Genomic DNA, 24,982 nt, shown 5'->3' with positions numbered 1-24,982 from the left:
AATGAATCGATTAATAGTGTGTATGCTAGTATGCTATGACGAATTCATCCATGAATCCAGAACGAATCATTCAGTTCTGTTCAATTGATTCACTGAAGATCGCATTACAGGAATTTGTTCAAAATTGAGCATAACTATTAGGTTCACTAACTGCTGGAATTCGATCGTCGTAACTCAGATTATTTGTATATACCAAAATTTAACTTTTATGTATTTTAATATACTTAATACACCAACCCACTTATTAAGTGTAATATTTTTATCCTTCCGTCCTCCAGAAAACTCTCCACAGTTGTCGGGCTAGGAGATTTTTCGGTCCATCGCAATTATTATTTTTGCTTTAAAACAACAGACTTCTTTTAGGCACGTACATAATGTCTGTTTCCTCAAAAATTCCAGATATGTGCCCGTGGAGGTCCATGAGGTCACCAGCCCGCAGTGGTGGGCGTGAGGGGGCAGTTCAACAAGGCGTAACTTTGTTTCGACTTTCCTGAAATTGTAGGAGATCAACCAGTGAAAGTTTAGGGGATGTGCAACAGCTGAGAGAAGCAGAGAGTCACATTCGGAGGACTATTCCACTGTGAAACTTGCACCCGCAGCGAAAGTAAGCTAACAACTGCCTCTGCTTTGCTTTATGAAGCTAGGTTGTAAAAACGCATGTTTGCTTATTTCAAAGAAAGAGTTGTGCCGAAGAGTTCGCTTTAAAAATGACTTACATGGCGATTCCTTGTAAGACAGAAAATAGAAAAAAAAAACAGTTCTTCTAATGGTTACGTATGACGTCATGCTTGAGTCAGTGGGATAGGATGCGAGCTAAAGAGATGGTTTATGTGATTTAAGATGTGTTTTTACACTAAAAGCACATCCTGTTGTTTTTGTAACACCCTTTTCACCTTATTCTTTAAGGGATATTACATTCTGCACTCTGTGCCTTTGTTTTTGGATCTATGGGTTATTGTGTATAGGTAGTATTACACAAAGCTGTGACCCCTTGACACGGGAACCCTATCCAGAATCCTGTTCACGGTGGTCCGTCTGGAAGCGCAAAATACTAACAGACAAATACCAGGTATTTAGGACAGGAATGTCAGGGGGTTCCAAAGCTGTAGATGGCTCAGAGCAATAGGTCTTGTCCTGAACAAGTCTGTGTGACGGGCTTTAAGTACAATCATTTTAGACAAAGTACATTTTTAAAAGAACGTCTGCACAGGCTGCCGAAGAAGATGGAAATTTTGGCTAATTCACTGGAACGTCTCGGGTCAATGTCCGTTTGCCACATGCATTTGGACAGTAGACCTTAAAAAGATTCTGAAAGATTGATTTCAGCTTGTGTAGCTTAGTTTACACATGTTACAGGCTTTACTGTTTTGATGTATTTTAGGCAATAACCTTTTGCGCTTGTTTGAGAAAGTGAGCGGAAGTCTTAAAAAGCGATTTTTGTAGAAGTGCCTTTTGGAGTGGTAATCTTAAGGGAAGCCTTTGAAGCATGTTTTTTTATTTATTTATTTGGCTTTAAAGACAGACGCTTACATGCCAGTGGGTACTGTCGGACCAAAACGTCTCGAGGATTCATTCTATTAATAATTTTTTCTGCACACTGGGGATCAGATATTTGAGAACCCTAGCATGTATAGCTTTTTAATAATTGTAATAATTTATGAATATTTATTGTCAAATTAAATGATCAGTATTAAGATTAGAGGTAACTAAATCGGAAACACAGCATTGTACGTGTTTGTGCAAAAACCTGATGAGCCATGTTATATAAATATGACCTTATGTACAAAAGACTTCAAAATGTCATTATTTAATTAATTTAATTTAATTTTATTTGTTTTACAATGTAAAACTAGTGCAGAGTTCTAAATCCTATTTTTTCCATTTTAATTTTATACTCCACTCCCCTTTCCCCCCCATTCAGGAAACCAAACCTATCTACTCATGCTTACCATTCTTCCATCAGCACTAAAAGAGAATATCTAATATTCCAATCAAAGAGTCATCTGTCAAACTTTTATGCTTAATTAAACTGTATTTTCTGATAAGAACACGATCATTTTCCTTGGTATTCAAAGGGAATTTTATATTTTTCTGCTTAGGTCATGGCTAATGTAGATGAATAGCATGTCACAATGTGGACTAAACAAGTCTCTCTGCCCTCTGGATCTATTTCACTCTTTGATGTGGGCTGATTTGGTGATGAATGAGAATTCCCATGCTATTCTCCTTTGAGATCATGACTTTGATAAAAGTGCATTTGATTAGAAATGTACAGATAAATAACAGGCTGGAAATTTTAAAACGCATTAATTATGGTCTGTTAGCCTTTTAAATAATAACAATAGAAACTACTTCCATAGTTTAACTTTCACTTTTTATTTTCTTTCTTTATTTCTTGCAGGCCATAAAAACCTGAGCCTCTGTCATTATGCTGGCCCTCTGGTCTGTGTCATTTGTACTATTGTGCATATGCAGATTGAGTGACGCACAGTATGAGCACTTGGGTTACTTCCCTGGCTACCAAGACCCTGCACAGGAACTTTATACTGCTCCTGAGCTTCCTAAAGATATACCCAGGATACAGCTACGTCTGGCGGGAGAGAAACGCAAGCACAATGAAGGCCGTGTTGAGGTGTTCTATGAAGGGGAATGGGGGACTGTGTGTGATGATGATTTCACCATACATGCAGCCCAAGTTGTATGCAGAGAACTGGGTTATTCTGAAGCAGTCTCCTGGTCTCCATCATCTAAATATGGAAAGGGAGAAGGTAAGCTAGTGTTCAGGATGATATAATGTCAAACGGGTGGATTTTTCCAATTAAAATGCAATTTTGCAGTTAAAGAAATAGGCTACTTCACCAGAATGTACTCACCCCCAAACCGTGTAAGATGTGGATAGGTTAGTTCCTTCAAGAAAAAAAATCTTGCTTTCATGTCTTGCTCACCAAAAAAAATCAATCGGTGCCAATCAGAACAAGAGAACAAATAGCTCATAAAAGCATCACAATAATTCAGAGTCATATGAATTACTTTCTGTCAGATGTTTGTAGTATTATTTAGCTGCAATTTGCAATCTTATTTAACTATTTAGGATCCATTGGTGGGATAATACTGAATTTCTTAAAATTTGTTCCAATGAAGAAACAAAATCATGTACATTTTGGAGTACATTTTAGCAAAATTTCATTTTTGTGTCCATGGACGCCTTTTTGATTTCATTAAATAGTTTTAAATGAACCAGTGTTCTGACAAATAAATTTTAAATGTACCTCTTAAAACGTATCTCTTAAGTCATAAAATCTGCATGCATATTTTAGCTGAAAGAATTAGCAGAACTGTGAAAGTCAATGAGAATTTATATACACTGATTTCCTGTGTTTGTAGGCCGAATCTGGTTTGACAACGTCCACTGCACAGGGAACGAAAAGAGCTTGGCCCAGTGTGAGTCTAATGGCATAGGCGTCTCTGATTGTAAGCATACTGAGGATGTCGGGGTGGTTTGCAGCGACAAGAGAATCCCAGGATTCAAGTTCGTTAACACTCTTACCAACAACATCAATGTAAGTGAATTCAATACAGATGTGTTTCTTCTGTTATTGTCTAAAACTATTCAGAGTCATCACTCCCATTTAATTTTTTAAGGCAAATGGATTTTGAATACAACTTTCAAAAGATACAAATATTTTTACAATTATGTTTCACGATTATTGTAGGTCCAAAATTAATAGTGAATTTTGTACCTACAAAAAATCCAAGGCCTTTTGTTGAATTTCACTTGTTTTAATGCAAAAATATCACTTGTGAGGTTAGGACAATCTGTACAAACTTTTTAAATGTATTACTTTGTCAACATAACTAACTAATGAGAAATGTATTATATATCCATTTTGTGAAAATTCTTTCCTTTTTCTTTTTTTTCCATTCTTTTGCAGCTGAACTGCATTTTTTATTGGTTCAATGCAGCCTTTAATGTTCTGTAAAATTCAGAAAAATGTGTAGTTTAACATTGCAGTGTTCATTCCTGAAGGTTTAAATTAATTTGTTTCTGTGAGCTAAAGAATACATGGAGGACTGAATCGATGCAGAGCCTATAGGCCTAAGAATAATAATGTAATGAAATATAACAACAACAAATGTGTTAATAATGTGGGTATTTGATTTAGATCATAATTCATAATTGGGTCTCATTGGTAAGTGAAGCATTTCTATCTGGGCCCAGGTGTAGGTTTTTGCTGCAGGCTCCCAAGAAATTGTTTTCCAGGCAGAGGATACTAGGTGTGGGACGCCTCTGAAACTATTGTTGTTTTTTTTTCCTTTGATCACTTTTCCAGTTGCTCAATGCATATTTTTCCATTTATTTTCTCACCCAAAGCTAAGTAGTTTGGTTGCTAGGCATGAGACAATGGAATGTTCAAACGCCTTTTTGGCACATTTTTTGTGCTATCCAGATTTATGCTACTTGGCTTTATTTAAAATAATTTCTGTGTCCAGTTAGAGTAATAACAGTATTTGTCCCCTTCCTCTGTCTCTTTCCATGCACAAGCTGTTCAGAGCCGGCAGTGTCATCTTGAAAGAATGCATTAAGCATGCAGAGAAATATTTAATAATAGTCACTTTTGTAAACAAAGAGAATTGTAATTCCAGCCACAGACTCTAGAAGACGTGACAAATGCGTTTTCAGAAAGTTTGATTGTAATTCTTAGTCAAAGCCTTAATGAATGCCCATCTGAGCATTTATACACCACTCTAATTTGCAGAAAGAAAATATCTGAAAATAATGCATGCATTCATGCAGTTTTTAAAAAAATACTTTTTGCGTCTGAATTTCATTTCAAAGTATTATTCAGGAATATATGAGTCAAGCGGGGGCTAGGGGGAAGTCTAGACATCTTAGATCAGCTTCTATTTGGTCTCCAGCTGAGAAACCTGGAGAGAAAGCCAGAGTCAGCTTTTCCATCTACTGATAGCCTGCACGGGCTCCACATTAAGGCAGTTAAATCACAGGGAGGTTTACCATAATGCCAGCTGTATTCAAGTCATCTGGGAATGTTCATAGGCAGCCCACTGTGGCCTTCATCGGGTTAAAATGGGAAAAATGATGTAATGTGTAAGTGTGGTGGAGAAATGGTGGAGGAGAGTCAGAAGTTGAGACTTCAAAAGAAAAGGCAGACAAGTCTTGGGGGGAGTACGTGAACACTAAATCTTTCCAGGAAGTGGTATGGAATAACTGTTGTCATAAAGAGCGTAATATTTTTACAGTATGTCCATAATGCACTGATCCACTTTATCAGATGCATTGATCAAATTATCTTGTCATGTTGTTTTAGACCCAAAACCTGATCAAAGGTACAATGTACCCATCCAAAAAAGCTGCAAATATATATGCGCCTCAAGTATCCAGTGACCCTGTGAACATCCTGTAAATCACGGCATTACATGACCTGCTTACTGCAAGACTAAGAGGATTGACTGGTCAAATCTGTGAATATTTTTCTACAACCTAATTTCATTGTGAATAAACAAGATGTTCTCCCTGTTTGGAAAGAAACATATTTTAGTCTTAACCACTCTTGGGTGGTTATGCATGGTGATTGACAATGTTAATGTGTTTAGTCTTGGTGGAATAGATCTTCTACAATGCTGCTGAAATAACCCCCATAGCATACACAAATGACCCCATAGCAGATCTATGAAGGTAGAGCTGGGATAGATGGATGGGTTTTTTGAACAAGTTCTAGACAAGGAGTTGAATTTTAAACAGCAAGAACTAGCTCTGAGTTAGACATATTGGACTATGCCATCTAGAGTTTCATGTTGTTAGCCAGACATTGTGTTGACACCCTTTACTCCATTTATTTAACTCTGTACATGAAAACTAAATGTATCCATTTTTAAAATTCTGATAAATCCAGGCAGTCCAAGCCCCGTATAAATCAGAATCAATGTCCACCATTATCATGTAAGAGCAGGACACGCAGAAGCAGATGGAAGCCTGTACCGCACGCAGACACACGTTATGCAATACCTTGATTACAATCACAGGGAGTTTTTGCCTTTATGAGGTTTTACAGCATCCAGGGGACGTTGCATTATTTATTTGTTGATGACTGTGTTTCTTTCAGCTTTAGAGGATCGTATAACATTCACAGTGATACAACATAAAATTCTAGTATTTTTAAGGTAAGAAATGCATGTTAGAAATCATTAAGTTCTGTTAAAACTTTTACAACAGTTGAAGATAAGAATGGTCACCACCACTTAATCTTAGACAGATGCGGCTGATCAGCTTGGAAACACTCAGACATTATTTTTCTAGTGACTAATATGTTCCTCATCTGTGGAGTCTGGCCCAGCATGTACAATTATTCTTACTCTACTGGTTCCATGAATCTCCCCTTTTTTCCAACCTATACTTAACAGATATGTCTATGAGCATGTATGTAATGTAAATGCAATGCAATATGTTCCCTATACATTTCTGTCAAAGGTCAAATGTCATTCCTTAACTTTGGGTAGAGGATAAAATGCTTGGTTAAAATGAAGTGATGAACAGCATGCCATAGATGATCTATGTGTGTCATATTTAAAAAAAAAAAAAATAATAGTCCTTAAACTACACTACATTTCGATGATCTGTTATTTGCTCAGTTAGCAGTTTCACTGCTATCATAAACAGTTGCTTTCTCTGTTTCTTTAAATCAATTTTCATCGTCTATTTATATGCCTCCCCTACCTTCAATGACACTTCCTACTAAACAGGATGTTTATCTCTTAAGTACCATGTGTAATGTCTGAAATTGAAAATCAAGCCACAGCTATGTGACTAGCAGTGTTATTTACAGTGGTACAGTTGTTTTTTCATTCTCAAGGCATTCAATACTTTGTCATCTCACATTCAGTATAGAATGTGACTATTGCTTGTGGTTTTTTTAAGTACATTTTGCTTTTGATCCAAGTGGAAAAACACATTTTTTACATTCCTGAGGATTCTGAGATTTCTGTGGATGTAAAAGTTTTCCTTGAAAACCGACACCATTTTTCAATGTTGTTTTTTCCACAGAGTTCTTGTAGGAGACTGTTAGGTCAGAATAAACTGCTTACAGAGTTGCAGTTAGTAAAAGAATAAAAAAGCCAATTAAACGTGGGCACCAGATCAGTGGAATGGACCATGCTACTCTAATCTAGCTATTTCAGGAAACAGATAATCATCGCTTGTGCTTTGGCTCTCAGTCTGTCTAACAAGACAGGCCAGAGCAGTTGTCCAACAAAGTCCCAGTGTTGTTTGTTAACTGCTGTCGATCTAGCCTGTTTTGAAAAGCTCAGTAACAGACAAGTATATGTAAAAGCTTTTTGTTAACGCACTGTTCTGTTATAAGTAGGGGAAGGGAAACTGCTAATGGGAAATGGGATCCATCTGCAGAGGAGGCATTTTTTAACATGTCTTTGCAAAGAGTTGAAAAAAACAATAGCCATCTTTTAACAACAGAAAAGTTTCTAAGACAGTTTACAGAAAGATTAATGTTATGTTGGATTCTTTTGTGCTTTTTTGTTGCAACAATGCTTTTTATCCATTTAGCTTCTGAGAATAATATCTAACATTTGTATTCCTTTTATGGGTTTTTCAGAAATTCATTAAAATGTTCTTCTTTAGTGGTTAAAGATGTAAAATGAAATCATAGCAAGTCTTTTTAGGTTTGAAGTAGCTTTTTTGAATGAAACTTTTGTTATTTGTATTCTATTTAGATGCGGAGAACATGCTCTCTAGCTCTTCTTGTTTAAAGGGAAAACAATGTGGGCTGTGTGACATTTTCCTTTTCACAATCTGTCTACCGGCCAGTGGAAGAATGCCTGTCAGTTCACCACTTGCGCCTCTGACTCCTTCTCCTGTACGAGCAGTAGGAGGGTTCTCTTTTTTCTTTTTGAAAGACAGACTGGCCTCCTGAGACTCTTACTTACATCCACAGAAGGACAGGCCCTCACAAATCGATATCCCAGCTGCTGTATTTTTCTTTCCTAGCTGCAAAATCCCCTCCTCTTCCAGTTACCATGGAAGCCAGCCACACGTGTTTAGGAAATCTTTTTCTTCCTTTTTTGTGCTAATAAATCACGCATCAGGTGTTTTTTCTCCCAACCTGTTTTGAAACCTTCCACACTGCCTGTTTAGAAAAGAGTTAATTAAAACCCCGTGAAGCTCAGATATGTGCACTGGTCTTTGAACTCGCTGATCAAGTCACAAAGTCTCAGAAAAAAGGAAAAAACTACAAAGTTTTTTTAAAGCACATGGAACATCACTTTTTATTATCCATCAAACAGTGTGTTATGCAACATGTTTAAAAATTCATAATGCTGTGTTAGGGTAGTTTTTGTTGCCATTATATGCCATTTAGTTGGTGTTTTCCTGTATTCTTTTTGTCGGTCTTTAATGGGAACGCTTTGTTGCATCACAGTAGCTTAGATAACAAAAACTGTTTATGAAAAGTTTACTTGGTTTTGCGGCAAGTCAAAGAAACCACTTCTATATTTTGATGTCTCGCTGACCAAAGAGTCCAATTTAGATTTTGGAAATGCAGAGTTCTTCATTAAATCTGTTCGATGTGCAGCTGTAACCGCTTGGACAGAGACAGAGACTGACCATTCCATTCACAAAAAAAACATGCCTTTCTCTTCATTTAAATAAATGCTATTTCATGTTTTTGAGTGTTTGGTTGTTCAGTTGTCTGTTTTGTTTTGCCCCATGTCATTTTAAAACGCATAATAGTCTTTAGGTCATATGAATGAACGTTTGTCATTCTAGAACTCTATCCAAAGTGTATTCATGTTGGAATAAACCCACATAATTACACTGCTTGCATTTTCAGTGTGGTACAGTAAGGATACACTTTTACTCTGCCACATGTTTATCCACTACCTCATTCTCATCCCTAGTTCGAAATCCCTGACTTCAGCTTGCATTAATTGCTTGACCCCCTCTATTAAAAACATGAGGTTTTGGAGGGTTCAAAGAAAAGAGTCTCCCAATGGTGACCACTTCATATTCTCCTATACTTTTTATAACATTTTTCAGGCCAAGGAGCCCTAGTCATTGCAAAGTAATTTTTTTTTAATTACAATTGTGTGAGAAAAAATAAGACAACTGTAGACTCAAGTTTCAGCTCATTTTTATTTATTTATTTTTTTGCCATAGTTGTTAGCAACTATGTTAGCAAGTCTCTTGTGCTTTCCAACGCTACATTTATTTAATCACAAATACAGTAAAATTTGCCATTTATTTACATTATATTTTAATGTAATTTATTCCTGCGATGGTAAAAGGCTGAACTCAACAGTCCTTCTGTTGGTCCTTCAGAAATCATTCTCATATGCTGATTTGGTGCTTGCAATTGTTGTGCTGCTTAATATATTTGTTGTAACAGTTTTTTTCAGGATTCTTTGATGAATAGAAAGCAAAGAACAGAATTTATTTGAAATAGAATTTTTTTATTTTGTGAATTTAATGGATCTTTGCTGAATAAATATATCTTAAAAATAAAAAAAATCTTGCAGACCCCAAATATATAAATGGTAATTTTCACAAATATAAACATAATTGACAAGTATTAGGTCAAAGCATTTATAACTAACCTCCTCTGTTGAAGATTCTTGTTCTACATCATAAGGTACAGAGGGCAGTGGAATGTTTAGGCCACTATATTTGCTGAGCTCAGTATCTCTTACAGTCTTTCTCAACTAAATCCACATGTTCTCATTGCATAGGAATCTACTGCTAAACCTCTTCGTGTAGTCTTATAGTCTACAGAAATGATTTAGCTTTGTTCTTTCTGACATGTTTACAGTTCATGTAGACTTCCTAGAAGAATTTGGTGTTAGTACATATAGTTCATGATAAATAAATACATGGGATGAACTGCATTTGGATGCTGTTATATAAATCTGTCATATGATGAAGCACCGTCCGATATTCAACGTTGCTTAAGATGTTCTCAACGTGCTTCAGTTTTACAGATTCTCCAGTAAATTTGGGGGAAGGAATTTCAAGCACACACCTTTACCTGATTATCAAGGTGTCTGGGATTATTTGATGTGAGCTTGAAAGCAGTAACCTCTTCTTTGCCTTTTTATCCATCTACTATATACGTCAGAACCCATTAAGTGCATTTTTACAGTCTGGCTACAGATGTGAATTGTAGTTGGCTTAAGGGTAAACACGGCTGGAAGTTTTTTTTTCACAGGTGGATAAGGTCAACAAGTCCTGCTGATTGGATGTTTATAATGAAGTGAAGAACTGTAAAACTGGTTTAGTTTTATAGTAGCAGTGCGGTTAAAGTGTCCAGTTAAAAGTTTCACAACATGGGTATATTGAATAATGCTGACTTAGAACAAATTGAACATTTACGCTATTTAGAGGGAACCTTGTTATATATGTCTAATATGTTGATCTATCCTGAAGTTTGTCACCCAGATTTTTTTATTGCAAGAATCATAGTATATCATAAATCGACTGAAGTTTTGCACTAACAATACTTGTTGTCTTTTGCCCCTTAGAGTCTAAACATTCAGGTGGAGGATGTTCGTATACGGCCAATTCTGTCGTCATATCGTAAGCGCATCCCAGTGACAGAGGGCTATGTGGAGGTGAAAGATGGAGGCAAGTGGAAGCAGATTTGTGATGATGAGTGGACTCATATGAACAGCAGGGTTATCTGTGGCATGTTCGGCTTTCCTGGAGACAAGAAATACAATACTCGTGTGTACAAGTGAGTTCTCAGTTTCTCTTCAGTTGATATGTCTTTTGTGCAAATATTCCTTTAGAATATTGATTTTTTCTAAGTAAAAGCAAAAGTAACTTTGGTTACCTCTGAGAAATATAGACTTGTAATATTTTGCATGGTGGTACTTCCTTACTGGTAAGAAATATTGTACTCCAATCAGCTCCCACAACATCAAAATGGAAACACGGTGCACGTTTATATATCCAGGGTTCCCCGGGGGTCCTTAAAGGTACTGCAGGGGCTATGTAAGCTGATATTTGAAACATACAAATTTTGTAAAATATATGAAAACATGTACAGGCTTTAATGAATTCAAGGATAATCATACAAAAATACTGTCTAAAAAGCAGGATATATCTTATTATGTTGTTTGAGACAATGTCCAAATGTGCATTTTCAAACTTTTATTTCTAAATGTAGTGTTTCTAAATGTAGCTATAATTTTGCCTTTTTTAAATGTTAAATTATATTTCTTTTTTGGACAATACGGAAAACTTAACGCCTTTATGCATTACATATAATGATAGTAATGCATTATACCCTGTAACAACCCTTTATAATGCATTTGACATAAAGGCATAAAGACAAAGTATCTTTTTGTTTAGCATTTACAATTTTTTTCCAAAAAACATTTTCATTTATTAAATAAAATTTTAATATATCTTGATTAATTCCAAGCCATATGATATGCTAACATAAAAAGCAGTTTTCTTTTTTCTTCGAAAGACATAAATCTTAATCTGTTAGCTGTCGTTAAAGAAAATACCCTTCTTTGGAAATAACAAAAATAGACATCCTGCTTGTCCAACAGCACTGGTCAGAGAAACCACTAGTTGCTTCTCAAGTAAGTCTAGTCAAATTAACCATATCTGAATCACACAATGAAGGATGTTTCTACCGAGTCCTTTCCATGCAGATGAATCTCTGCATTACTCCTGTTAGAAAATCGGCAGAGGACAACTCGAACTTATACTTTCTGCTAAGCTATTGCATTCCATACTGTGTTCGTAATGTATGACTCAAGAGTTGCATAAATCTCCATGAGCACTTTCATAACTATGTGGAAATCAGCACTAAAATGCCTAGTTAGTAATTAATCTGCTATATGAGAAATCGCATAGGCACATTGCAAATTAAAGCTTTATAGTTGCTTGTATGATCTCAGGCTGTTCGGCTAAGCTACGTGATTCCCCGCACATGGTGTGCCTTATGAAATGTGCAGGCGCTGTCTGTTTTTTTAAATCGGTGCTTGATGTTGGGGGAAGGGGGGACACGTAGCCAAAGGCTGTAGTTTTTTCAGCGTGCAGCCAAAAAGGGCTTCTTTTCAACTACCTCTGTCTGCCCTGTGGCTTTAAACTGTGTTTTCATAAGAAAACTTGGACCATCCTTTCAGAGGTCCGTGCATGAATGGCTCCTGTAAATAATACGGCTCTTTCCCTGGCTAGAACAAGATGAACAGACGATGTTCTCAGATGATAAAGCACCCTGCGTGGAAGTATAACAGCTTTCCCTACAGCTGTTCTCGCAAACAATATAAATCAACCGCCTGGTTATATGTTCAGGCTTTCGTAACAAAACTTTTTTTAGATAAAATCTTTGAGTTAAATGCTACATCTAGCATTTCTTTTGTGTCCGCCGAAGCCTGTGTGTGTGTGTGTGTGTTTGTGTCCACATTTGTTTTCCCAGTGGTGGTTGCAGTAGGGATCTGAAACAGACTTTGGAGCATTTCCAGTGCTAGACGTTCTCTCCCTCCGCGTCTAAACAAAAAACAAATGTGGATTGCGTATTGTTTGTAAACGATGGCCAGTGTACTTATAACAGAGAAATCGTGATAATCACGGCAGTCCGCGTGAAGCTTGTTAAATATTCTGTTTGTAGGATGAGCACCATTTTTCCTGCAGGAATATATGACGTCACTTCAGAAGCGCTTCATCTTTTTACAGTTCGACACGTTTCAAATCTTCAGTGCTGTGATGAATCATTTACTAGTGATATTATGACTATAATATCTTCCACTTGGGCCTGTCCGTGGATTTTGTGGGAGTTATGTTTGTTCATTTATATTCTTCAATTCCCTTTGCCTTTTTTTTTATAGGATGTTTGCCCGCCGGAGAAAGCCAACATACTGGGATTACTCCATAAACTGCACCGGAAATGAAGCTCATTTGTCTAGCTGTAAGCTGGGCCACACGCTCGCCATTAAAGCCAATAGCACGTGTGCGCAGGGCACTCCTGTGGTAGTCAGCTGCGTCCCTGGCAGAGCTTTCGCCCCGACTCCCATGGCAGGATACAGGAAGGCCTTCAGACAGGAGGTGAGGCCAGATTATGCATTTCTTCCAAAAATACAAGAAGCCACATGTCCACATGAGGTATTGCTTTATGCTGAACTTCTGACTCTCACCTTTAAGGAGACTATTAAGTGTGGAGCGGAGCTCAGCACAATTTATCAACGCGTTGATAGTTAATCTTGATCTAGACTAAGGGGTTACTTTAAAACGAGTCATTTCTTATTTAAAGATGTTTATATGGCGAAAGTGGTAGTTATCGAGTACAGTATTTTAAGATGCCGCAAACTGTGATTATATGAATACTAATGTTAGAGAGCGAAGGAGAGGATATTTTTGAATCTCTTAAGCGCTGTGATGACAGACATTTTAGCCGAAAATGACATCACTCTTTCCAAATTGTATGTTTAAGTAGTCCATGTGGAAGCATGCCCATTACATACCATTCAGCGAGGTCAGTGGGTTCATTAGCGTGATGCAGATCAACACTGTTTAAGTGTCTGTTGTGTGTTCATGCAGAATATGTACATCCATTTTATGCTTAAAGGCATAGTTCGCCCAAAAAGAAAACATTTCTGTCATTAATTACTTATCCTCATGTTGTTCCAAATCTGTAAGACGTTCATCTTCAGAATACAAATGAAGATATTTTTGGTGAAATCTGAGAGCTTTCTGAAATGTTCCCAGACCTAGAGACATAGTAAGAAGATTGGTAAAATAGTCCATGTGCCATCAGTGCTTTAACAGTAATTGTGCAAAGCTATTTCATTAAAAATATCTTAACTTGTGTTCTGAAGAAGATGGATTTAGATCAAATAATCCTGAAAACAATGGACTATGGTCATAAAAATATTAAAAAGCACAACTGTTTTACAGGACAGAAGTGGATTTATCAACTTTTGTAATTTTTTATATAGGTTTGTGATTTCTTGAGGTTTGCCATTCACATCTGCCATAAGAGTTGGCCTGTATTTCTGGAAAACATTTCAAACATGAATGTCTTTTTGTTAGTTATAACCAAAGAATTTCAGCTCTTCTGCTAAGAGGAATCATTTTCCTCCTCTTTTGTCACAGCAGCCCCTGGTGCGTCTCAGAGGCGGTGCTGTAGTTGGAGAGGGGCGTGTGGAGGTGTTGAAAAATGGAGAATGGGGCACGATCTGTGATGACAACTGGAATCTCGTAGCAGCTACTGTGGTGTGCCGTGAGCTTGGATTTGGGAGTGCCAAAGAGGCGCTTTCTGGAGGTCAACTTGGACAAGGTGCATATAGTTGATTTGTTGAGAAGGTTCTAGACGGAACGATACAAGCTCCCTGACTTCTGTGCAGTTGCTTGGGCCCTTTTTAAGTATTCATAGCACTTCTCTAGAGAAATGTAGGACTGAATTTGATACATTGCTTGTTATAATGAAAGTTATTTCCATTAGTGTGTTTAATACAGACACACCTCTATTTATGACTCTGAGGGGTCTGAGATCTCCAGGGGACCACAAGCTGCGGGAGGAAAAAATTAATTAAGCTAAAAAATGTTTATCTTTTAAAGTGGCATTTTAGCAATAAATAAATAAAACATTGCAAAAATAAAGCTGTATCAATACAATATTAAAGTTAAAATAGTCTCAAAAAATTATTTATATATGTGTGATGTAGTTTTGATATTACAGATAATCTTTCTTTTTTAAGCTTTAGTATAATATTAATGGAAGCAATTTAAAAAGCCAGACTTTAAAGGGTTTGTGAACTACTTCATAGGATTGGGTAACATTTCTGCATATGAAACAAGCATTACGTGTAAAACTTTTAATTTTTTGAGTCATTTTGAGCTCTAAAATGTAAAAGTATGTTTTCATAGTACAGTGATCTCTTGTAAAAAATGATTTTATGATTCCATAAAGATATTATCATATTGCCGTATTTATTTATAAGTGTACTATTTTCCTCACGCAAACTTTTCAGTACTTTTCAAGTTTTCAGAAGGTTTTTGGTTCTGACAAACTGTGTGGTTTCATTTTTTTTTTTTTTTACTCTTGTCATAAACATGCTTTAGTTTGAGTTACAGGAACTAAATACGTGTTCATGACTGCGCTCATGGATGTGTCTCCATAAATAAATATGTATTTTCCAGGAATGGGCCCTGTACATATGAATGAAGTCACATGTTCTGGCTTTGAGAAGTCGGTCACTGAGTGCCCCTTCAACATGGACAAAGATTCTGAAGGCTGCAGTCATGAGGAAGACGCAGGCGTCAGGTGCAATGTTCCTGCCATGGGCTTCCAACAGAGGGTAAGAACTGCGTCTGTGGTTGCTTTTAATGACTGAATATTATAATGCATTTTAACTGTCATAGCATAATGTGGCCACTGTGCTCTTCATTATTGCAGCTGCGTTTGAGTGGCGGTCGTAACCCCTTTGAAGGCCGCGTGGAGGTTTTAATGGAGCGCAACGGTTCTCTGGTGTGGGGGACTGTATGTGGTGAGGGCTGGGGTACTATGGAGGCCATGGTGGTCTGCAGACAGCTGGGCCTGGGCTTCGCGAGCCATGCTTTCCAGGTATGCTCACTCTCAGAAATGGACATTTACGTCTCACATCGTGGGATTATCACACTGTGTTTAACCCTGGGTTACTGGAAGGCATGTCTATCCCTCTTACCAGATCATCCCTTGATCTTAGTCAATTGGATGTTGGCCCTTCACGGTATTCCAACTCTACTTCAGCTCTTTTTTTTATAAACAGGGACGGTGGAAGACTGCTGTTAGTGAAATCAAAGCTCTGTGTGGGCTGAAGGTTTTTCAGTGACGCCCTACTGTGATTTCTGAATAAGCAAAAACCTGAGAGATCTGTACTTAAGCAGGTTTATCAAAAGCAGATCATATCAGTTCAGGAATGTCTCGGGCCTTTATTGATCGTCTTGTGACAGCGTGATTCCTTTCGTTCCTGCTGGTTGTAAATAAGAACTCGCAGCGTTCCGTTCCTCAGGCACTTGTCTAGTCTAATGACATCGCATCTGTCAATTCACAGATGGGATTTGATAAACAGAGCCGACTGGTGTACCTTTTAAAGAATGTCCCCCGATTCTGTTTGTCAAATATGTCCATAAAGAAACTGTTTTTTTAGTGTTTCTCCTAGCAGTGAACTCCCTCTACTGACTTGCACTGCGTCCAAGATGAAATTCTTTCTTTGTACAGCCTGGGACGAATGAGTTACTGCAAGGAAACGTATGTAGTTGTATCTCTGAAGTCTGAAATGAATCCCAGTTCTGTTAGAGTACGATGTGTTTTCTTGTTGCTTTGATCCGTTATGCACAGCTCGGCTTGTGAGAATGATGGTTCTGATAGAGAACAACGGTAATTAGTAGAAGAACCTGCTGTTTAAGACATGTCTGCTTTCCTCAGATTAACCTTCTTAAATACACGCTGTCTGACAGTTATAGATGTCTGTGTTTACGGTTGCCAAGAGAAACCATTTCTCCCTTCTGGTTTGACAGCATTAAAGATAAACAGTTACACCTGGGAAGCATTTAAGAGAGTTAGAGGCTCTCTCTTCCAAGAGGAAATTATATCTCTTCATCAAATGGATCTTAAATAGATGATAAGCAAGAACGAAACCGTTGACTGCCGCAGGGTTGGAAAAAGAAGAGAGGTTTGCTTGTGAAGATCTTACCGTTACTGGCGTTGAGTGATTCATGACTGGAAATAGTTAAACGATATAGACTGTGTTTGTGTTTCTTTTAAAAAATTAAACAGCTTGATAGGAAACGGATAGTGCAATTAACTTCCTGTAAAATATAATACCAAAGAGAATATTTTGTCACCCTGGATATATTTATGCATGCTATTTAACGTTTTAACTAGTCCACTGATTTGCTAAGATTGGTCTAAGGTGTTGACTGCTGAGGACTTTTCTCCATTAGGACAAAGAAGCCCCTTAGGTTTTAATAGGGTTACGTGCAGTGGCGCCATCTTGTGGTTATATTTCGTTTAGCGATTTCTCTTTCTCTGTTGACTTTTTACTTCAGTTTTGGTTTTTAACATCTGTTCCTTAGTAAGGGTACATTTAGTGTATGCATATTTTTCTGTTTGCCGGTCTTATAACGACACCTAGCTACGTAAATATAGTTTCACTCAAAAGCACTGGATATTGATATTCACAATCAGCGTAATTTATGAATATGCCTTTAATATATTTTTTATTGCAGTTTTAGTATCTTTCAGTTTGCTGCCAAGGCAACTTTATTTATTTTTTTAGCTTTAGTTGAAGGTCTTCATATGATATTTATATTTTAGTTTTATTTTTTCAGTCAGTTAAAAAAATAAATAAATTAATTAATTAATATATATATATATATATATATATATATATATATATATATATATATATATATATATATATATATATATATATATACATATATCATACACATCTGCTCAGTCCAGGTATCACACAGGGTCATATGAAACTACTCGTGAATTGATATTTTCAGATGTGCTTTCTGATTAAATACATTAATGTTATGGAAAAGTGTCATTAAAAAATGTTTAATGTTTTAAGCATACGTTTATAAATGAGTCAAAGTTACTGAGCACATCTTTAATAATGTAGCAATCTGCGAAATGATAAATGCTGTCTTTACATTCAGTATATCTGCACTTCCTTTAATTTCCCCTGTGGATTGGATGAATGATTTGTACTGAGGTGTAATTATGTGTTTATATAGGAGACATGGAACTGGCCCGGTGCAGTGAATGCAGATTCAGTGGTAATGAGTGGGGTGAGGTGTGCAGGGACAGAGATGTCTCTCTCTCACTGTCTGCACCATGGAGAATATTTCAGCTGCCCTAGAGGTGGAGGACGCTTTGCTGCTGGAGTGTCCTGCTCTGAGAGTAAGATTATTATCATCAAATGTAATTTCCAGTGATATCGTCAACTTGACTGCACAGATACTATTTAAACGGAACTGAGCTGGACGATGACATCAGTGAATTCAATACTGAAAATTGAATGTTTAATCTTGTCATATTACATAATTGACACACTCTTTTGCTATTTGATACTGTAAAGTAGCTTTGAGACAATTTGTTAAAAGCACTATTTAAATAAAGATGACTTGACTTGACTATTCAGATACTGAAATCTAGTTACTCATGTATTTACATTTTTATATCTTTACTTAGAGTGATTCTACTACAGGATTTTTGGGACTACAGCTTATTTATTTCTGGAGAAACACTGACCTCTACTGGTCACTTTAACATACAACCCTTTTATGTGTTTTAATTGTATTAACACTAACACACTATAGACAGGATTGTGTTCAAAAAACATATACCTTTTCAGTGTTTGTGCAAGCTGAATTAGGGGTACAGGAATACTTTGCAAAATTGAAGACGCAACATTTGGTGTCATAGGCTAGGTTTTAAATCTTTTATATGCTGTTGAAGTAAGAATAAAAAATCTTTGAATGCTTTTTAAAATGTTTTTAAATATGTATATTGTGTTGTTGTATGCATTGTATACATTTCATTAACTAACTGCATATTTTTTATTGAACATATCTCAATTGAATCGTTTCAGAAATGGAATGTCTTAAAAACAATAATGAAACATGCACAAACCAGTATTTTCAAAAAAAAAAACAACGTTCAACATCTGTTGTTTTTTTATGTTCCCTGCAGCTGCTCCAGATCTAGTGCTCAACCCCCAGGTGGTGGAACAGACTACATACTTAGAGGATCGTCCTATGTTCATGTTACAGTGCGCCTATGAGGAGAACTGCCTGGGATCCACTTCCAGTTCCACTCCAGCCAACTCCTATCGCCGACTCCTCCGGTTCTCCTCTCAGATCCACAACAATGGCCAGTCTGACTTCAGACCCAAAGCCTCCAGAGAGACCTGGGTTTGGCATGACTGCCACAGGTGAGGTCTGATTATTGATAAGGGAAATCATATTAATATGGTTTCTTAAAGGGTCACTCCTCCCCAGAATTTTTAATTTTGTTATTAATCACTTACCCGTAAAAGCTTTGTTCGTCCTCAGAACACAATTGAATTTATTTTGGATGAAAACTGTGAGGCTTGTGACTGTTCCTTTGACTGCCAAACAATTTCGTCTGTCAAGGTGCGGAAAAGTATGAAATATGTCATCTGAATGCTCCATCTGCCATCACCGGTTCAACTGTAATATTATGAAGCTTTGAGAATATTTCTTTGTATGGAAAGAAAACAAAAATAGCCACATTATTTAATGATTCGGCATTTAACGTCACCGTAGCAGCATTTTGAACAGCATTTGGTGGACACACATAACATATGCAGTTCTGTGTTAGACGCAATGTAAAGATACACTATATTGCCAAAAGTTTTAAAATATGCCAAATAATCAGAATCAGGTGTTCCAATCACTTCCATGGCCACAGGTGTATAAAATCAAGCACCTAGGCATGCAGACTGTTTTTTTTTTTTTTTTTTACAAACATTTGTGAAAGAATAGGTTGCTCTTAGGAGCTCAGTGAATTCCGGCGTGTGATAGAATGTCACCACATCCAGTTGTAAAATTTCCTTGCTCCTACATGTTCCATTGTCAGCTGTATTATAAGAATGTAGCATTTAGGAAAGAAGTGGAAGGTCACATAAACTGACGTAGCTGAGTCAGTGGATGCTGAGGTGCATTGTGCGAAGAGTTCGTCAATCGCTATAGATCTCCAAACTTCATGTGGCCTTCATGTTAGCTCCAGAACAGTGTGCAGAGAGCTTCATGGAATGGGTTTCATTGGCCGAGCAGCTGCATCCAAGCCATACATCACCAAGTGTAATGCAAAGCGTTGGATGCAGTGGTGTAAAGCATGTCGCCACTGGACTCTGGAGTGACGAATCACGCTTCTTCATCTGGCAATCTGATGGACGAGCCTGGGTTTAGCGGTTGCCAGGAGAACGATACTTGTCTGACCGCAGTTGTGCCAAGTGTGGAGTTTGAGGGGGATTATGGCATGGTTATTTTTCAGGAGCTGGGCTTGGCCCATAATTTCCAGTGAAAGGAACTCTGAATGATTCGGTATACCAAAACATTTTGGACAATTACATGCTCCTAACTTTGTGGGAACAGTTTGGAGCTGGCCACTTCCTCTTCCAACATGACTCCGCAGCAGCGCACAAAGCAAGGTCCATAAAGTCCGGTGTGGATGAACTTGACCTCAACACGATGGAACACCTTTGGGATGAATTAGAGCAGAGACTGAGCCTTCTCGTCCAACACCAGGGTGTGGCCTCACAAACACGCTTCTAAAAGAATGGCCAAAAATTCCCATAAACACATTCCTAAACCTTGTGGACAGTCTTCCCAGAAGAGTAGAAGCTGTTATAGCCCGACATCATATTGAACCCTATGGATTAGAAATACCAGTCAAGGCAGGTGAGGGAATACTTTTGGCAATAAAGTGCACGTGTTGTTCATGTATTTACACTTTGATTTGTTCACAAGACATATCTTTCCATTGCATCCTTTTGATCCAATATATCTTAAATTGGGTTCCAAAGACAAACAAAGCTTTTTTTTGTGATTAATGAAGGGTAAGTGATTAATGAAAACTAATTTCATTGTTGGAGTAACTGTTTAAGGGTGTTGAAAATGATGAATTAATAACATTTTGAAACATTTACAGAGTATTGTATTCACAATTTTAATGTACAAATTGCATACCTTAGAATGGTAGAATATATTTTTACTTGTAGTTTTTTCTTTTTAAATTTACAGACACTATCATAGCATGGAAGTATTCACCCACTATGACCTACTTAGCAACAATGGCACCAAGGTGGCAGAGGGACACAAAGCAAGCTTTTGTCTGGAGGACTCAGAATGTGATGAAGGTATGAAGGAATGTGGCTGTTTTTGTAGTTCACCTCACTTTAACTGTGTATTTTTGGCATTGAATTTGGTATTACATTTACAGCACTGTGATGATATGACCTTTGTATTGTTAACTTTGTTAGGAATTGAAAAGCAGTACGAGTGTGCAAACTTTGGTGAGCAGGGGATCACGGTGGGCTGCTGGGATACATACAGGCATGATATTGACTGCCAGTGGGTGGACATTACAGACGTTAAACCAGGAGACTACATATTCCAGGTTATAATGACATTTCCAAAATAGTAGTAATTTTAGTACCAAAGAAATTCTTTTGAATCATATTACCCTGGTTCTTGGAAATGGATATTGTGATTAATTGTATTTACTGACTGTATTCACTCTTTCTGACAGATCATAATTAACCCCACTTATGAGGTTGCTGAGTCAGATTACACCAATAACATTGTGAAATGCAGATGTCGATATGATGGTCATCGCATATGGATGTATAATTGCCATATAGGTAAACAAGCATTTATGACTTATGTCCCTTCACATCGTCTTATGAAAACTACCTTTTTTTCACATGCAGCTGCTTCAAAAATGATTCAGATATTTTGGACAAGGCTAGTTTACATATCTTAACTATGAATATTTCCTGTAATGTTTAACCTACCAAACTTGTTTACCTTATTTTAAATATTTTATTTGATCTTTTTTATGTAAATGTACAATATGCATTACCGTTTAAATATTTGGGACTTATAATATTTTAAATCGGCAAGTATGCATTAAACCGATCAAAATGTCTGCAACACCTATACTAATTCCAGAAAAGTTAGTTCAAAAAATCAAAAATTATAATACATTCATAATAAGAAGAATCATATTATGAATTCAGCTTTTGACATCAGATGAATAAATTACATTTAAAAATGTATTAATTGTAGTAATATTTCACAATTATTTTTGATCAAATAAACACATTCTTGGAGATTTTGTTCAGAAACGTTAAATATCATGCCAACACCTTCAAATATGTTTCAATTAAAATAACTGGTTGTATAGTACACCCTGGGAAAGCTGTATATTGAGCTTCACTGTGATTCTGTGTCTCTTTTAGGGGGCTCCTTTAGTGCAGAGACAGAAGACACCTTTCCTGGCCTGATTAACAACCAGGTGACCCACAGGTAAAAAAGCGGAGCTGAAGAACTTCCAGAAACCGCGGCCCAACCAGTGAGATCATCAAGAGCCCTGAACCACTACACCTCTCTAGAGGACCTTTCATCTCTCAGCAGTGATTCCATGGTACTCTTTCAACTATGCTCAGCGTCACCACATAGCCAGCACAGTCCTCTACTGTATTACAGGACTGAACATCACTTTTTTTTTAAATTGAGAACTCAGACTTGAGACAGGAACTGACTCTGAAAACAGCTCTTTGGCTGAGGTTTACAGACTGAAATTCCCTCTCACCGCTGAGCCCGTAGCAATTCTAAAACCTCATTCTTTCTCTGTTTGCTGCTGGTGTTGAAGATGAAACTGTGGATTAACTCTCAAGTGAGCTCACTTCAGACATGAAAGGAACTCTGGTGCACTTTTTTTTTTTTTTTTAAATTGACAGGACTTGTGGTTTAGGTCTTTTTGATAAGGTGAGAGGACTCCTCACTTGAGTCGTTTAAAAGAATATTACAGATCTACAGAAAAATAAAGGCCTGAAGAGAGACTGTTTCCTTTTTTAGTGTCATGCATTTTAGCTATATACTTTGACATTTCGAAAACTAAGCTGATGACTTCTGCTTATGGATATTATTGGTTATTATTTAAGTACCTTTTATAGGTTAGTAGTGGAAACACCTGATGCATTAGAGAGATATAATGAGCCTTACGATATTTTCTATCAGTGTCCAATTTTAAAAGTATTTTCAGAATTGCAGTGTAAGAAAACTTTGAATATTGCCAGTAAACTTCCAGTTCAGATCAGCTGTTCATAAACACTGGCATCCTAGAAGCAGGTGAGGAACCCATGCAAACTCTAATATTAGTTTTGTTTTGTTTTTTCCCCCCACCCTGGTCTTGTTGTTATTTTGAATTGACTGACAGTGGACAAACAATTATGAATTATTTATGCTAACTCTATTGAATCTGACTGGAAACATCACAAGCAGTCTGATCCTTTCCAACAATTCATACAAGAATATTCATAATATTTGCAAGCATTAAATAACTTATTTTAAGACAGGGATTTCAGATGCTATTTCATAGTTTCTTTGTTTTTCAATGTGGAATGTCTTTTCATTTGTTGTCTGTCAATGGTGCTAACAGTGTTATCCTCTGTTTTTTGAGGGACCATATCAGCTAATTTTTTATTATGCTTACTTGAATGGATGTAAAAATCGTGGATGTATGCGATGTAGCGTAATAAACTTGCATTATTTGGCAAAGAAAAAAATGGTATTCTTACAATTTGGGTAAATGAATTGGAGATTAAATATTAGATATTTTATATTGCACCTTCTAGTGGTGTATTGCAATATGGCTAACGTAGTAGATGCCATATTTATTTCATCCACTAAATGGTGCTCTAACAGAATTTTAAAGTGGAATTTTGGAAACTTCAGTATTGTTTTTGTGTGGCATACAGCATGCATCAAGACAGCAGTGTAGCTTTACACAATTGCGGCATATTAACTCCATACTATTTCACATAATTAGAATGAAATATACACCCATTATGCATTACAGTAGTATTTAATTCAGGTCAACAAAACTCCTTGCAACCAAAAACATGTTTAATTCCATAAAAGAGCAGCTTATGTGTCCGTTAATGTCCGTTTGTACTTTGCTTGTTAAAGCATTCAGTAGTTTACTTAACAGGCCTGTGCTCTTCAGCTGATTAATTAAATATGTTTTTACGAAACAAACAAAAAACGTATACATCATAGGGTAAACTTATACACCGGTGTCGCTGAATCTGAGCATATTTCATTTCTGTTAGCTTTAACGTATTAAAATTCTTGTAACGACGGCTAGTTTTGAGATTAATGTTCCTCATATTTATTGCTGTAGGGGTTATGGGAACAGAGCCATTTCCTTTCGATGACAGATAATTTTCCTCGATTTTCCTATTATATGTTGGAGGTCTTTTTAAAGTGACAGCGAGAATGGTCGTTGTTATTGGTTTAACCTCAAGCGTTAAGTGTGCAAAGACCACCCACACAAACATGAAAACAAGTGGCTTAAATGTTCACAAACAACAGCGAATGAGGTAAGTATATTAATTACTGAATCAGATTTCCAGGACAATGGAGCCTGGCTACAGACCTTCACTCTCAACCTTACATGCACTTTCTCTGGAACCAGTAACACAGTCTGTTGTTTTAATGTGGTACTGTTTGTTGTCTGTTTATAGAATAATTAGAATAAATGTTAGGCTTCACATTCATGCACACAGTAACTGTGAGAACACAACCAAATGGAATGGAAACAGAATACTTCATTTCAGGGATGGCATGAACAAGTTATAATACTTCTAGCCCTCTTTTGGTTCAATGCAAGTTATCTTCAGGCATGCTCTTTTCATCCAGGATTCTAGAATAAGAACAAATGCGTATGCACCGGTTGGAAATCTGGAGGAAGAGATTTTTATCTAGGCACATACATATGCAAATTGTTCAAAATTATTTGTAAAAAAAATATGTCCCACTGTCTACTAAAACCCTGTGCCAAGAAATTGCATTACATAGTCGATCTGTGTTGCTTTGACAGTAGCAAGCTTTTCAGCTTCTCCTGCTGAACCACACACCAAGATGCTTCTACACTGTATCTGGTTTGCACCAAACAAAGAACTTTACTTTCAAGCCAAGGAGCTTAAGTTTAATCTCACTAGACCACCAAAACTTTCTTTCCAGTAAGTTTCATGTTTTGGAATCTAGAAATCTTTTGACGTGATTTAATGTTTGCCTCTCCAAGGCTTCAATTCAGCCAAATCATCTAAAATTCCCACAGTGTTAGAATCTGAAATTTTATGCCAATTATCCTTGCCCAGAAATATCTTAGTGTCTTTTTATTATTATTATTATTATTAT

At 36.8% G+C, this 24,982-nt stretch overlaps 1 protein-coding gene across 2 annotated transcripts; it reads left to right on the top strand.

Moving 5' to 3' along the window:
- Positions 1–495: 495 nt before the first annotated feature.
- On the top strand, positions 496–23,334 carry loxl2b (lysyl oxidase-like 2b). Of its 2 annotated transcripts, none has more exons than XM_043239198.1 (14): positions 496–604; positions 2,402–2,768; positions 3,385–3,560; positions 10,543–10,754; positions 12,865–13,081; positions 14,132–14,312; positions 15,176–15,333; positions 15,432–15,599; positions 17,765–17,930; positions 18,723–18,963; positions 20,798–20,913; positions 21,037–21,173; positions 21,306–21,417; positions 22,018–23,334. In XM_043239198.1, the coding sequence occupies exons 2-14, from the start codon at positions 2,429–2,431 to the stop codon at positions 22,086–22,088; spliced, it is 2,295 nt and encodes a 764-aa protein (XP_043095133.1). In that variant the 5' UTR covers positions 496–604; positions 2,402–2,428; the 3' UTR covers positions 22,089–23,334. The 2 variants fall into 2 exon arrangements, with proteins under 2 accessions (XP_043095133.1, XP_043095132.1); XM_043239197.1 differs by having other exon boundaries at positions 14,129–14,312.
- The last annotated feature ends 1,648 nt before the right edge of the window (positions 23,335–24,982 follow it).

This window comes from Puntigrus tetrazona, chromosome 5 (assembly GCF_018831695.1).
Source record: "Puntigrus tetrazona isolate hp1 chromosome 5, ASM1883169v1, whole genome shotgun sequence".
NCBI classification, from domain to species: Eukaryota; Metazoa; Chordata; class Actinopteri; order Cypriniformes; family Cyprinidae; genus Puntigrus; species Puntigrus tetrazona.
Note: the sequence above shows the minus strand (reverse complement) of the source record. Positions and strands in the feature narration are given on the sequence as shown.